Source organism: Trichechus manatus, unplaced genomic scaffold (assembly GCF_000243295.1).
Source record: "Trichechus manatus latirostris isolate Lorelei unplaced genomic scaffold, TriManLat1.0 scaffold00257, whole genome shotgun sequence".
NCBI lineage: Eukaryota > Metazoa > Chordata > Mammalia > Sirenia > Trichechidae > Trichechus > Trichechus manatus.
This window is the reverse complement of record NW_004444193.1, coordinates 1,117,781-1,133,559: the sequence shown is the minus strand read 5'-3', so window position 1 is coordinate 1,133,559 and position 15,779 is coordinate 1,117,781. Positions and strand designations below refer to the sequence as shown.

Below are 15,779 nucleotides of genomic sequence, written 5' to 3'. Positions count from 1 at the left end.
TTAAAAAGCAAAGATGTCACTTTGAGGACTTAGGTGCGCCTGACCCAAGCCATGGTCTTTTCAATCACGTAATATGCATGCAACTGGACAATGAATAAGGGAAGACCGAAGAATAATCGTTGCCTCTGAATTAGGTGTTGGCAAAGAATACTGACTATCCCATGGACTGCCAGAAGGAACAAATCTGTCTTGGAAGAAGTATAGCCAGAATGATGCTTAGAAGCAAGGACAGAGTAGAACTGCCACACAGGGTTTCCTAGTCTGTAATCTTTACGGGAACAGATACCCAGGTTTTTTCTCCTGTGGAGTGGCTGTTGGGTTTGAATCAACAACCTTTCAGTTAGCAGTCGAGTGCTTAACCATTGTACCACCGGGGCTCACTTCAAGGGTGTTAGGAATATGTGATGGTAAGTATCAAGTTGTTATGGTAAGCAACAGATAAAAGTAATTAAAATATTACTGTGTCAAACCTTAAACCAAAAATATCCCTAAAGTCTTCTTAAAACCAAACAATAGTTAAGCTTAACTAGTAAAAAATGTCTGCCTTGAACATTATTATCTTTTAAGAACTGTCTATATGGTATCAAACTGACAACAGCAAAGATTAGATAGGAACCTTAGGGGGCAGTGAATTTTTGTTAATGGGGAGGAACAACTCAGAAAAGGAGGATGAGAATGGTTGTACAACTTGAAAAATGTAATCGATGTCACTGAATTGTACATGTAGAAACGCTGAACTGGTTTCTGTTTTGCTGTGTATATTCTCAACAACAACAAAATAAATAAAATTAAAAAACAAAACCTTACTGCGTCTAGGACAGGATGGTATATTTAGTAGGCAGGTAATGCACGAATATTTATCAGCTAAGCAGAATTCATAGCCAATAAAAATCCTTATCAAAATATATCACTCATGCAAACCTACTTTCCCAGCAAAAGCTGTGATTTTTTGGCAAGTAGGGGTGAATCCTCATATTAGGCACTTCCTCCACTGGGTTCTAGCTAAGTCTCATTTGAAAGTGGCTTAAAATCCACTAGCAAACAATATGTAAGATTTCATATAAGCTGTTCTGTGCTATAACAATTTAAGTTGGAAAAGAATTACCAGCTGGACCTTAAATTGAATGTAGAATTTTAATTCTCCTAGAGTCAAAAGAATAAAAAAGAAAAAGACAAATACTGACCATAGTTTTGAAGTAGTTCCTCTTTAGTGGAAACAATCAGAGATCGGTCTTTTGCTGACAGAACTATGGCAAGGCACACATAATGCTGCTCAGAAGAATTTGCTCGGCGTACAACAGTGAGGAGTCTGATAGGGTGGTTATTTGGGGGAGAACTAAAATGTTCGATACAAAACCAGCTAGAATAGCTTAAGCCAGAGGGAGGAGGGAACAATCTTTCACCTAAAGTAAAAACAGAAAAATAGCAAAGAGTTTGTCTTCACACATATTTACATTAAAAAAAGGAGACAACAAAAGCATATAAGCTGTAAATAAAATACATTCTACTGGGAAAAAAAAAAAAAAAAGAATCTCAAAAGCAAACAGAAAGGAATATTTACCAGAACCAATGCCGCTGATCACAGCCCCATCAGTAAGACCTGTTGTAACAGCATTATTTGTAGGGGCATTATGAGGGGCCAAACTGGGCAGAAACAGGCAGCTAGAAAAGAAAAGGTAATGTACCTATTAAAGATTCATTCTTTTCTTCACTCATCACTATCTCTGCTTAACACAGTGAAATGACCTGCCACTATGTAATGATAACTAGAGATAAACAATCATAGAGTAAATTGGGATGCTTAGCAAAACCCTTCCCTTCTTTTAATGTGAGGGTATCGAAACATACTTTCCAAGTGATCAATAGTATCATTTTTAAATTAAATTTAAAAAAATATTAAGGGATCATTTACACAGTATAAAATGTACAAACGTAAGCATATAGTTCCTTGAGTTTGATAAATGTATAATCCCAGTCAAGACACTGGAACAATTCTATCACCACAAAAAATTCCCTTGTGTCCCTTCCACCTGTCGCTACTGTTATGATAAATGTTGCTTATTCCCAAATAATATGCATTAATACACTGTTTGATAATGATCCATATAACAATGTTCTTAAAATACAATTTTAAGTTTTAGATCAACGTATACAAACCCACTAATAACAACTAGTGGAGAAATCAATCTGTTCTATCAGCATCTGTGTTTATTTTTGAGGTTGACAGACATCACAAACTCCTTTAGATTATCTATGGATTCTCTAATACTATTTCAACTAGTATAGGCTTTTCTGCCACTTAAAATAATTCATTTACTCATTTGCACTGATAGACATTGAATGCTTATAATGTATAAGATGATACTATGCTAGGTGATTTGAGGAACAGAATAATGAACAATACCAAGTCAAAGAGCTGTTAATCTAATCTTAATTCATATATTATACATAAATCAATATTTACTATATTAGGAGTTGGCAAACTTTTTCTGTAAAGGGTCAAATAGTAAATATTCTAGGCTTTGCTGATCAGACAGTCCCTGTCATGACTACTCAACTCTGCCACTGAGCCTGAAAGCAGCCACAGACAATACACACCTGAATGAGTGTGGCTGTGCTCCAGAAAAACTCTATTTACAGAAACAGGCAGTGGGCCAGATTTGGCCTGTGGACTGTAGTTTGCTGATCCCTGTCGCTATGAATTGGAATCGACTCCATGGCAGTGGGTTTGGTTTGGTACTGTATCAATCTACTTACTATAATGAATAATTAAAAATAATTAAACCTAGAAATCTTAAAATAACATGCTGACAGGACTCCATCTTTTGAAAATATATAGTGGAGTACAGTAGAACATACAGTATAATACATTTTAATCAAGTAGATTTAAAATCAAAGATCTACTTTTCAAAGGTAAGTATGAAGCATAAAATAATACAATAAGGCTGAGTTAACGTTGCAAATTCCTTACCCAAATCCTTCAAGGGATGTGTCAAATTCAACAAAAGCAGGAGTAACTGATGACCCATGAAGTCTGATGTCATGAGGGGTTGTCATGGAGACCAGACATTTTACCCTGGTCAGGGGAACAGTACTTCCTTCTGCAGATTTTACTAGACTCTTGCTTATTCGGTAATGGTTATCTTCATGTAAGCTGAAAACATTATCAGAACCCAGACCTTCCATAGATGTGATCATACTACCTGCAAACCAAAGAAAATCTCTTGGGAAAAACATCATGTAGATTTTTTCAGTAATGACTTTACAAGGTTGATATGTTTGTAAACAGCACTCTTCAGTTTCAATACTCATTTTTCTTTTTTGGTTTTAAATACCAAAGTCGTCGCTCAGTTTTAGTATACTTTATGTCTATTTTAAAATTTAAATAGCATATTTCCTTTTTCACCTGATTACTGAAGTAATAGATTATAGAAATGTTAGAAACTACACAGCACAAATAAAAACGAATACTCATAATTACAATCCAAGCCACAGTAACAATGTAATTATACATCTCAGTTAATGATGTTTATATACCAGGCTACACTTTTAATTCACAAAATTATTTTTAATTATTTCTCTTTGAGAAGAAAGCAAAACATTCTGGAAGCATTAAAATGCTAAGATACAGGTCATTATTCTTGTTAAACATGCCAGAAAAAATAAAAAACAGAAACTTCCATTTTTTTATTCTGTCCTTATAACTGTTAGGATAAATATGTGGTCACAACAGTAACTAAATTGAAAGATTCCTGTACACATACAGGAGCCCTGGGGGTGCAGTGATTAAGAACTATGGCTGCTAACCAAACGGTCAGCAGTTCGAATCCACCAGCCACTCCTTGGAAACCCTATGGGGCTGTTCTACTCTGTTCCATAGGGTTGCTGTGAGTCGGAATCAACTAGACAGCAATGGGTTTTAGTTGGTACACATATAAATAGTAGCAATATCAAGAATGAGAATACAAATTTCAAATAAATTATCCTATTTTTCCAGGAATACATTACAAATGTAATAGAGAAAAGAGAACTTAAAAAGCTGCAGCATCAAAAATATTTCTTCTTAAGATAAGCTACATGAACCAATGTAACTGTGTTGGACATTCAAGCAACTATAAAAATATTTCAATAGTCCCTTGGACAAAGGAGCTATTTTTGTTTCTACTCCTTGCAAAGTAAATCACAACTCAATTCTAAGGAAGTGTGTTAAATATAAAAACAACATCAACAAAAAGCCCTGAGGGGACGAATATGAGAAAATTGCAAAACTCTCTGCTTTCCAGTAAAACTGGAAAGGAACAAAAAAGAACTTAAAGTTTCCCTAACATAGTATTCACTGATCACTGATAATTTACAGGAGAAAAAAAAAAAGACAAATCGTACTGCTATGTACCAGTAACAGCTGAAGGTTGCTTAATCTTTCTGACTTCAGAATTTTCACCTGAAAAAAGAATAGGCTGAACTACATCTACGTTCTTTCAGAACTGCCATATAGGGTCACTATGAGTTGGAATCGACTCAATGGCAATGTTTTTTTTTAATTCTAAAGTTCTAGATATTATTCTTGACTGCTTCACTAGTATTGGTCATCTCAATCGATCAAAAATGTCTTATTACTATGGCTAGCAACGATAACAAAATGAATTGCAAAGTTAAAAACCAGCAAAACTACATAATTAGCATTGGGAGGAAATACAGGGCAACTGGGGTTCTCTACTGAGAATGCTCTTTGCCACAGCTCTCAAGTGAAGGAGTTAGACGGGTTGTTCATTTTTACAGTGACATCCCCATTGCTTCTACCATGGTCCATGCCAGACTGGTGGGCAGCACCTACATTCTCCTGGCTCCCCAGATCATCATTCTACCAGTCTAAGGCAAAAACTTGTCCTTGTTTGAGGGTTCTCATCAGCAGTACTATCATATACTGCTCCATGAAATTGTCACCTATTATTTTCCTAGCAGTTAACCTTGTTGGTTTAAAAAATATTAGCACTTCATTCTCAGTCTTCTTCTCCATACTAATTCTTGCCATTGTACTGGGGAATGTCAATGTTTACATGAACAACCTGTCTAATACCTCACTTCTAGTTCTAGGATCTCCTTTCCTTCAACGACCTTTACCTCTACTTCATTCCAGCAATATACTCCAGAGCCATGATCTGGACACGGTCATTGTCTTTGCTTGTTCCACTCCTCGATTATCCCACCCTTATTCCTCCAGTTCTCTCACTACTTTTTGCTTTTTGTTCTAGCCATTGTTCCTCATTCCCGTGATCTATCCCTTTTCTCTTAGTGTATCACTCGCTGGCTGTCTTAATTTCTTTCCGTAACCTGCATATACTTCTTGGTGTACCATTTCAAGAATTTTATCAGTAATTTTAATTTCCTATCTCTCTGTTCTCCTGCAGCAACGGTCTTGCAAACTCACAGCCTGTTCATAATCCAACCAAGTGCTCTTCAGTCCAGGTAGTAAAGGAAAAGAAAAATTACGAATCCTCAGATAAGGAGGTATTCCCCCTTCCAAGCCAACGGTTACTCCGCTCATTATTCTCATCTCCTCTGGATCCTTATAATATCACCGATTCCTTCCCCACCCCTGATGTTCCTTTCCTCTGTCGATCAACCTAATCGTGTTTCTCCATTTAAAATAACAAAAATACCACCACCTTCTCTTTCTTTCCTTTCACAGCCAAACTGCTTGGAAGAATATTCTTCCTGTCTGAAGGACTGCTCTTGCAAAGGTCACTAATGTCTTCCTAACTATGGAATCCAATGCATACACCTCAACCTTTAACTTAACTGATCTTCCCGGCAGCACTGGACAGCACCAGCCACTCTTGCCTCCCTTGGCTTCCTGCACTGCTCCCTCCCATCCTTTCTCATTTGTAACAGTTAACCTTTCTCAGCCTTCCTTGTGTAAAGACATCTCTTCTCTCAACCTTTAACACGTGCTCCTGAGCAACAGCATTCCCTGGTACATATCTCAGATTCTGGCCTTTCCTTTTTTATCCTTACTGCCACTTAATCTGCTATCAACTGTTTTTTTGGTTTTTTTTTTTCCAATAGATTCTTAACTAGTCTTAATGTCTTTCTTACCTCCCGTTCATCCTCATTCCTCCAGGGTTGTTGTCCTGAAACTCAAATACTGTACCTCTTCCCTATTTAAAAACTTTCTAATTATTCCCCAACACAATAAAACTGAGCACAAATTCCAGTATCCTTTATGATCTGAGACCTATCATTTCCTCAGTCTCATTTCCTGACATATTCCCACTGATAAACTTTTTAAGTCACTCACACTCAACTAGCAGTTTCTAGGAAGTGCCATGCTTTCTCATACCTCCAGGTCTTGTACCCACTGCTGTCAAGTCGATTCCGACTCATAGTGACCCTACAGGACAGAGCAGAACTGCCTCATGGGGTACAAGGCCTATGTGCTCCACAGGCCTTGCACACGCTCCCTAAAATGCACTCTCCATAATCTTTCAGGTTAATTCCTATTCAACCTTTGAGACTTTGCTGAGCTGTCAACCTATGCCTAAAATCTCCATGAATCTTCCTAGCCAACTTATATAGTCTCATACCTCCCCTTTTGTAGCAACTGGTACGTAATTATTAAGTTCAGTATTTGTTCATTCAGTGGGAGCAAGTTAAGGCAAGTGTTCTATTTCATCCATGTTGCTAGCAGTTGTGTCAAGCACAGTATCTGATAGGTAAGTTATAGCAATAAATAAACCCTTTGCCGATGAATCGAGTCCAACCATAGCAACCCTACAGGAAAGAGCAGAACTGCCCCCATAGGATTTCCAAGGAGTGGCTGGTGGATTCGAACTGCTGACCTTTTTTGGTTAGCAGCCAAGCTCTTAACCACTGCATCACCAGGACTCCACGGCAATAAATATTGGTTAAAAAACTAATAAATGAGCTATGCATGGCATATTATTTACTTATGCCACAATAAGGTAAAAAATTCATATGTAAAAAATTTTTGAAAGATTCAATTCTAAGGTTTATTGGTGTTATTAATTATTACTACTAATGAGTATAATACACATACTGTTCAAAAGAAAAATAAAGTTTTAGAAAGCTATGGTTGCTGAGAAGTGCAAATTAATGAAAATTACAGAACCAACCAGTGCACAATTTCCATAATGTACACAGGTTCTTCTCTTGCTATACAAATGGTCTGTAGGTATAGTAAAGGACACCAGTCGAGGAACAGGAAATTGAGGTTTTAGAACCAACCTCTTCGACCAAGTCACTTACCCTTCTGGGTTTAAGCTGCTTCACCTGTAAGAGGAAGGGATTAGACAAGATGATTTTTAAGGTCCCTTTCCACTTTAGGTATCTAGGATTTTATTATTTTATAATGTGATTCCAAACTATCTTAAGATCTTGTCTCATTTACACAAGGAAAGAGAGATTTACAGTATTTTAAGCACATGTTCACCTATAGGTTAGGATTAGTTCCAGTTATAAAACAAACCAAAAACAAGCACTTCAAAGGAAAACTTACTTCTCATCTCTGGCTCGTAACTCAGTGAACTTGGCTTATGGACCCTATATTGTTTTAAGAGTTTTTTGTCCCAGGCGCCACAATTTAAAGGACTTGCCAAACGCAAAAACTCCCTAAAGAAGAGACAAATCAAAGTTATTACTTGACGGAGAACATTACATACTGTGTTTTTACGCAAATAACATGTACCTTCTATGTTTGTTTGCCAACTGCACCCTTCCCCCACGAGGTGCTTTCATGAGCACTGCTATGCCTGTTTTTTTTCCTACATGTTGCTGTAAAAAAAAAATCAGCATAGCATGCTTATGGAAAAACCTCATAGAGGGAGAGCATGGTTGGCAAACAAATGTAAAAGGTGCACATTATCTGCATAAAAGCATGGTAATTCATAAATCAAACACAAAAAAGGAATTATAAGAGACTAGCTAAAATACAAAAGAAATGCAAGCATTTAACATAGAATATACAATATTAATCACTTAAGTTTTAATCTATCTACATATATCTATATGTACCCACTACCTATTTTTAAAAAACTCTTTTCAGAAGTTAATAAAAATGTGTCAGAAGCATCTCATACTCAACATGTCTAAAATCAAAATTTTCTCCTTATACCCCAAACTGCAGCTTTTCTTATGTTCTGCATCTCCCTGAAATATGCCTTGACTCCTCCCCTTTCATTTACTTTCCACACAAAACAATCAGAAAATTTTGCAGACTGTATTCCGTAAGAGTATCTTGAATCTGCCCTCTTGTCCCCATTCCTACTGCTACTACCCAGACCAGGCTGCTTTTCTAATCCTGTCTCCTATGATGCCAATCTTGCCTCACATCAATTCATTCTTCACTATAGGCAGTATCTTTCAAAAATTAAAACCTACTCAATGTCACTCCATTGTTTAAGACTTTTCAATGGCTGTCCATTTCTCAAGATGGAAACCCAAACTCCCAAAATGGCTAGCTTACAGTACCACACTTGAGATAACTTCCACTTTACTCTCTGCTGTCATTGTTCCCATCTTATCCCTGTTCATAGACTACATTCAGGGCATACTTCGTGTCTTTTAATTCCCTAAACATGCTGTACTCTTTCTCTACTTTGGACCACTATATCTGACTTTGTCTTTGTTGAGAATATTCTTTTTCCAACGTGAGAATACCCTTTTTCCGACGTTTTCATCTGGCTAACTCAATTTTACCTTCATTTTATAACTTGACTGTCATTTCCTCCAGGAAGCATCCCTTGAAACACCTTCACAAAGCTGAGGTAAGCAGCCCCTCCTATCAATTCCCATAGCACTGCTATAATATAACACACAATATATTAATTTCCTGATTATCTGAATGTATTCCTCACTAGATTATACATTTTTTTGAGAGCACAGACCTTCCTTTTCTTCTTCACCAATGCTTCTCCAGGGCCTAGCATATAGTAGGGAATCAACGAATGAAGAAATTGAGTTTTCTAGATCAGGAGATGGGAGTACTGAATAAAGGAAACCCCATATCTGTAATCTTAAAAAAGTAAGCTGCTGCTATCCTTATTCTGAGCACTATAAAGACTACAGAACATTGAAAAGGGTAGAATATGAAATTTATGGAGTATCTTCTCCTGGAATGTGATACACAGAAATATAATGAATTTTGTAGGAGTTACACATAATAGGATTACTTAATATCCAGTCATTTGTGTCATCTCAGGTTTAAAAAAAAATACGTCTCTGAATTTTCACTTTCCTACAACAAAAAGAAAATGTTTAAAAATCAGGTGCCCTTTGCCAGTTTTTCATGTGGAGTATTATACACAATTTGTTTATAACCTATGACTTATAAACAGCAAGCTACTTATATCATCATGTGACTTATTCCCCTGAGATTTCACTGATTGTGAAAACTTAGCACGTCCAAATAGCTGATTTCCATTGCTTCCTCTGTTTATCTTATCTAACTAGGCAGGATAAGTTATTTGGTAAAATACCAGTTGTAGGTATGATATCGTCTCTTTCTCTCTGTGTCTCTGTTAACTTTTAAAGTATCAGATTAACAAAAAGGATCAGTGGGAAATCTCAATGCTCTTTTCAAAACTTTTATCCTATAGCCACACGAAGAGGGGCAGACCATCTCATTTATCTCGGTATCATCAAGGCCTAGCACGCTGCCTGGTATAATACTCTAACAAATGCTTACTACTGCATAAGTCTATCTTAATTCACCATTAGTTTCGAGTCAATTAAAAAAACAAACTAAAAAGAAAGTTCAATCATTTTTACAAAAGCTTCTAAAAGTTTTAAAACTTTTAACAGCAGAGAAGAAAATTATCTAATGAAGAAAGCTGCCCATATTCCCAAAGTTACTCAGTATATGAGTGTATTTTTATAAGGATGAGTAGCAGATGATTTCCACATAAAATCTGTATGGCTTTCAAGGTACACAGAAAAAAAAGAAAAAAAAATCTTTAAAAGCAGCAAGAGGCAAGTTTCAGCCCTAACACATAGAGTACTGTTTCTCTTGCATTAAAAAAAGCCTATATAAAAATGCATCTCTGGAATGGTTAAACAAACTGTGATACATCCATACCATGGAATACTACTCAGTAATAAAAAGAAACAAATGACTCCTACACACAACTTGGCTGTATCTCAAGGGCATTATGATACATAAAAAAAGTCAAACTCAAAAGATTACATCCATATGTTTTCCTTTACACAGCATTCTCAAAATGACAAAATTATAGAGATAGACAACAGATTTAGTGGTTTCCAGAAGTTTGAGGAGTGGGTATGATAATAAACGGTAACAACATGGAGATCTTTGTAATATCTTGACTGTTTGGTGGTCACACAAATCTATGCTTGTGATGAAGTAACAATGAGCTATAAGCATACGTCATACCAATGTCAATGTCTTGGTTGTGATATTCTACTACAGCTACGTTACCACTTAGGAAGCTAGGTGAAGGTACGTGGGACCTCTCGTACTGTCTTTGCAACTTCCTGTGATTCTATTATTTCAAAATAAAAACCTAAAAAAGTATTTCTCAAGAATTTCCACATATAAAAGGTTCTTAAATGTAAAGTAAATATAAATCATATAGATATTAAACATGATTTTATTTTTAAAGGAATGTGAGAGTCAGCTAGATTCAAGTGGAAGAAAGAGCTAGTAGACAGAAACATTTTCTGTTTATGAGTAACTAGATTTGTTTCTAAGTGCTACGTGTTGAGCACTTTGCCCCTTTCTTTGTTGTTATATTTTGGTTTTGCCCACAGCTAACTGAATATGTGCTCATCAAAGCAAGAACTCTTGAATCATGATGACTCCAGGGACAGCCATTCCTAATTGCGACCTATACAAACGTGAAAAAGAGAACTTACTGACCTCAGCACCATGGGATCCAGGGCCTGAGAGGCTAATCGCTCAAACATGCGCTGGAGGGGCGGGTGTAGCGAGTGGTCCTCATCCGCCAGGGCAGCACTGCATCTCTGCAGCAGTCGTGCATGAAGACCGGCTTCACACATGACTTGCTGGTTTCTTTCTGTATGCACCAGGGATTGTAAAATATTTGCCACGGCAAGTTGAAGATCCAAAGCATGCTAGAGTCAACAAAGAAAACCATACCACCAGGGCATTCTTAGTGAGACAGGTGACAGTTCTTTCTACAGGATGCACACCTTTTAACGTGAAGTCTCTACATGCTTCACAATAAATTTAGATAAATTAAGTAACTGGCTGAGAGTCATACAGCAATTTTAGAACAGGGCGAGCAAAAAAAATGTCCTATTCTCATTTTGCTAGAAGCATATCCAGCTGTACTCTACACTCTTCCAAGTCTTTGTTATGAGATGACTATATAACTAACAGTACTCCTTTTCCCATGTGGTGTAAAGTCTTTTTCACAGTGGGTAAATAACCAGCTTAAAAGAAGGCTTATTGTTCTGCATCCCACTTTGGTGACTGGAGTCTGGAGTCTTAAAAGCTAGCAAGTGGCCATCTAAGATGCATCAATTGGTCCCAACCCACACGGAGCAAAGAATGAAGAACACCAAAGACACAAGGAAAATATTAGCCCAAGAGACAGAAAGGGGCCACATAAACCAGAGACTCCATCAGCCTGAGACCAGAAGAACTAGATGCTGCCCGGCTATCACAAGAGAGTCCCGGACAGCACAGGAGAAGAGTGGGATGCAGAACTCAAATTCTAGTAAAAAGACCAGAACTTAATGGTCTGACTGAAACTAGAGGAACCCCAGAACTAAAACCATTCCTGAGGCCAACTCTTCCAACAGAGAATAGACTTGACTATAAGACGTAAAATGATACTCGTTAAGAGTGTGCTTCTTAGTTCAAGTAGATACATGAGACTAAATGGGTAGCTGCTGTCCGGAGGTGAGATGAGAAGACAGAGAGGGTCAGGAGCTGGTTGAATGGACATGGGAAATCCAGGGCAGAAAGGAGGAGTGTGCTGTCACATTATAGGGATAGCAACTAGGGCCACATAACAATGTGTGTATAAATGTTTGTATGAGAAACTAACTTGAGCTGTAAACTTTCACCTAAAGCACAATAAAATAAATAAAAGAAGACTTATTGTTACACTTGTGATGCTTTAGGCCTCAGATCAAACCCACCACCATCGAGTCGATTCCAACTCATAATGACCCCATAGGGTTTCCAAGGCTGTAAATCTCTACAGAAGCAGACTGCCACATCTTTCTCCCACGGTGCCACTGGTGGCTTTGAACCGGTGACCTATCAGTCAGCAGTCAATCGCTTTAACCGCTGCACCACCAGTGCTCCCTTTAGGCCTCTGAGGCCATACAAAATTTTAACAAAATTAGTCATCCAAACTCTTAAGTGCTACAAGTCAGAAAAGATAAATACCATCAATGTGGTATCTTCAATCAGTTTTCTTTCTGCATCATTTATTAATGATTTCCAGTGGTGAGCAGGATTCTAGCATTAGAAGTAACCATTTTGGCTACATTCATAACAATGTAATTATATTCTAAAATATAGATTATCTACCATTCATTAAGAAAGTTATGAATCAAATAGAAAAATCCTTTTTTTTTTCCTTTACCTACTTGAGTATGTGATATGAAGTGGTTCCATATCACCTTTTGTCATTCTTGCCCCCAACCCTTTGCTCATGCAATCACATGCATGCCCTTACAGTCATTAAAAATAGGAAAGAACTAACATATCAAGCTTACTTCTGGCTGTGTCACTGACCCAACAGATGCCAGGAGGTCCAGCATAGCAAGCATGGCTCCAGGATGGATGATAACAGCATCAGAACTCTGGAGAGATGAAGTTGCCACATGTACTTTCAGGTCAGCAACATTTTTAGGAGTGTAAACAGGGGGAGTTGAAACAGAATGATATGCATGCCTATTTAAAGAAAAAAAAGGTAATTTAGTACTTAATTTCAACAACATTCTCCAATCACTTTCTTCTTCTTTCACCTTTATCCACCAATAAGCAAAAAGCTGTACAGCAGGGATGGGTTACAAAATCCCATAAGGCTGGGATACAAAAAAGCAATATACTTTCAACTATCAGTAAGACAGGTATCGAAAATTTAACAATCAATTCTTCCAGGTCCTTATATGTCTTTATCTTTTACTATTTGGATTGTTTTATTAAATAACAGTACCTGTACCAGAAGGTGTAAAAGCTGGATGAAATCCTAGTAATTCAAAGCTCTAAGAAGGTGACGGTTCTGATAACAGCTGATAAGAGATCAAATTAAACTAAATCTCTCAAAGGATTTTTTTTTTTTTTTTTTTTAAATTTACCTATGTGTTTTTAACCTTTCCTTAACCCACGGGTAGTGTAATCAAAGAACTAACAAGATCAAGGTGGCCTATTCTATAATTGGGTCAACCGAATCAGGATTGGCTACCTGAGAAATACATTAAAAATTAGGGAGTTTTCCTTTGGTTATATTTAGAAATACATTCACCTTTTGCATCTATCCCCACTACCACTGAAAATACCTATCACAATTTTTAAAAACTTAAAAGGCATACTCTAAGCCTGGCCATGTCCTTTACCTACACGTTTCTTCTCATCAATGATCTCCACTTTCTATTTTGAACTATTCTTCTACAATTCATGAGTTTTGCACAGTTTTGCACCAGGAAACAAATGCTTGTGACTCCAGCTTATGGGAGCTCTTTGTTCAGTGAATCAGTCGCAGCATAATTTGTCTAATGCTGAGCTCTGTCACCGAGAGCAGTATAGTTTCAGCATCCTGGCACAAGAGCAGCTTGGAAAACAGATGCTTTACGTCAGTGATTTAGTAGCAGAGAATTGGCACGGCCATGTTTTCGAAGAAAGTACCATTCTCTTTTAAACAGAAATTCTAGGAAAGTATTCAACTTCACTTATAAAAAAAGCACATAGGATCCCCTATTTAAAAATCGGTGCATCCTCCATCCACTTATGTCTTCTTTACAGGCTGTTTTTTGCTCAGAAAGATTTAATTTCTAAACTTGGTTAGAAAAAGATTTCTAAAGGCTTACTACTGCTACTACCAACAGGTATCCTCTTGCTACGTTGCTCACTTTATTCTTTAAAATAGTTTGATCCATCTAGACGAAGCATTCATAATTCCTCTGCAGGAATTCCCTACCACTGAATTAAGAAATTCCATGAAAGTATTTTAATTATATGCAAAAAATAACTCGAATTTGAGAAAAAGCATAGATTCTAAGGATATATTTTAGTTGTAGACCTTTGAAAATTATTGCTGAGTTGATAGCTTTGATCCAGATATGAACTTAAACTATGGGTATACTCAAGAAGAGACCGCTATGTCTCTGGAAATTGAATGCTTCACTAATAGGCAGCTATTAAACTTTTTTTCTTACATAGGAGCTCTGGTGGCATAGTGGTTAAGTGTTATGGCTGCTAACCAAAAGGTCGGCAGTTGGAATCCACCAGCCAGTCCTTGGAAACCCTATGGGGCAGTTCTACTCTGTCCTAGAGGGTCGCTATGAGTCAGATTTGACTCGATGGCAATGGGTTTGGTTTTGGTTTCTTATATAAGAAATTAATAATCTGATGAAACTACACTAGCTCTTCTTAAACTAAAAAAATGCTGTTACCGTAAAAATCTAAAACATGGAATTTATTAATTAAATTTAAGTCTATTATAACAGGTGTTATGTAACTAATTCTTACGCAGTCACTTAAGATATCACCATAGGCATCACCACTTTTTTTATTTAGGAATTATGTTGTTTATTTAATTATTTATTTCCAAGCAAGACCTATGCACTTGCAAAGATAAAAAAGCATTACACAATTTAGTTAATTTTTAAGTTGCAGTTAACTTTCAAATAGAAATCACAACTTAGTATTTCAGTGTAAATTATCATATATATTTAAGACTCATCTACCATTTTGGGGAATGTATGAGTATTTTAATTCAGAATTTGCTCTGCTTTAATTATCGTCCATTGTAGATAGGCACTAAACAATGGACACCATGTTTGAATGATAACTAATATATGCCAACTTTTTCTCCATTGCAGATATGTTCTGGAGGGTCTTAATTATTATTTTATGTTTTGTTTTCATTTCCTCTAAATCTGACTGAATATTATTCAGCTCTAATTCTGTTCCATTATTCATTTTGACTAATAGATAATTATGAAATATAACATTATGAGTTTTAGTTTTCTAAGTATGAAGTTTTACTCCAGCTCTTAAAATAATTAGAGAAGAATATCTAGGCTTTCACAGGTTAGACCAGCATCACAAGCTTAAACAGGTAATTTCCTTAGTATATGAATACTCTGTAAGTCATAGAAATACAGCAGCATGTCAGTTTTCCTCTCAGCCAACAACAACAAAAAATCCATTTTTCCACAAGAAACAGATGTCCATGAGCCTATGTTAATTCATTAAGGGAGGTTTTAGAGACAGTGGACAAAAATTCTAATTTCAAAAACTAGTATATTTGCATTTGGGAAATAAAAACATTATTTTCTTTTCAAACTTATAGTTCTCATCACCTAGCAAAATGTATGCAACCTGACTAGAACAGCAACCTGCAAATGTCAACACTGATCTTGTTATTATTAGCCAGAACAGTACTGGGAACTCCTTCTCCTTGGGGTAACATCAGCCTGAAGACTGATGTAAGATTCACATGAACTAACTACTAGGGCAGTTGATACAGAGACAGCTTCCTCTTAAGTCAAAGGACATGGCATCTTTAGATGCAGCTGCTTTATAAATGATGACAAAATGT

The 15,779-nt window shown here is 36.6% G+C and overlaps 1 protein-coding gene across 5 annotated transcripts in view; it reads right to left on the bottom strand.

The window, feature by feature from the left end:
• Positions 1–15,779, bottom strand: part of WDFY3 (WD repeat and FYVE domain containing 3) — a 278,975-nt gene that overhangs the window by 116,924 nt on the left and 146,272 nt on the right. For all 5 annotated transcript variants that reach the window (XM_023724712.1, XM_023724716.1, XM_023724713.1 and 2 more), the window contains 6 exons: positions 12,730–12,907; positions 10,895–11,109; positions 7,517–7,629; positions 2,972–3,203; positions 1,562–1,662; positions 1,185–1,403 (listed from right to left, as the gene is read on the bottom strand). In XM_023724712.1, the coding sequence (XP_023580480.1) occupies positions 1,185–1,403; positions 1,562–1,662; positions 2,972–3,203; positions 7,517–7,629; positions 10,895–11,109; positions 12,730–12,907 (1,058 nt within the window). The remainder of the gene's footprint in view (positions 1–1,184; positions 1,404–1,561; positions 1,663–2,971; positions 3,204–7,516; positions 7,630–10,894; positions 11,110–12,729; positions 12,908–15,779) is intronic.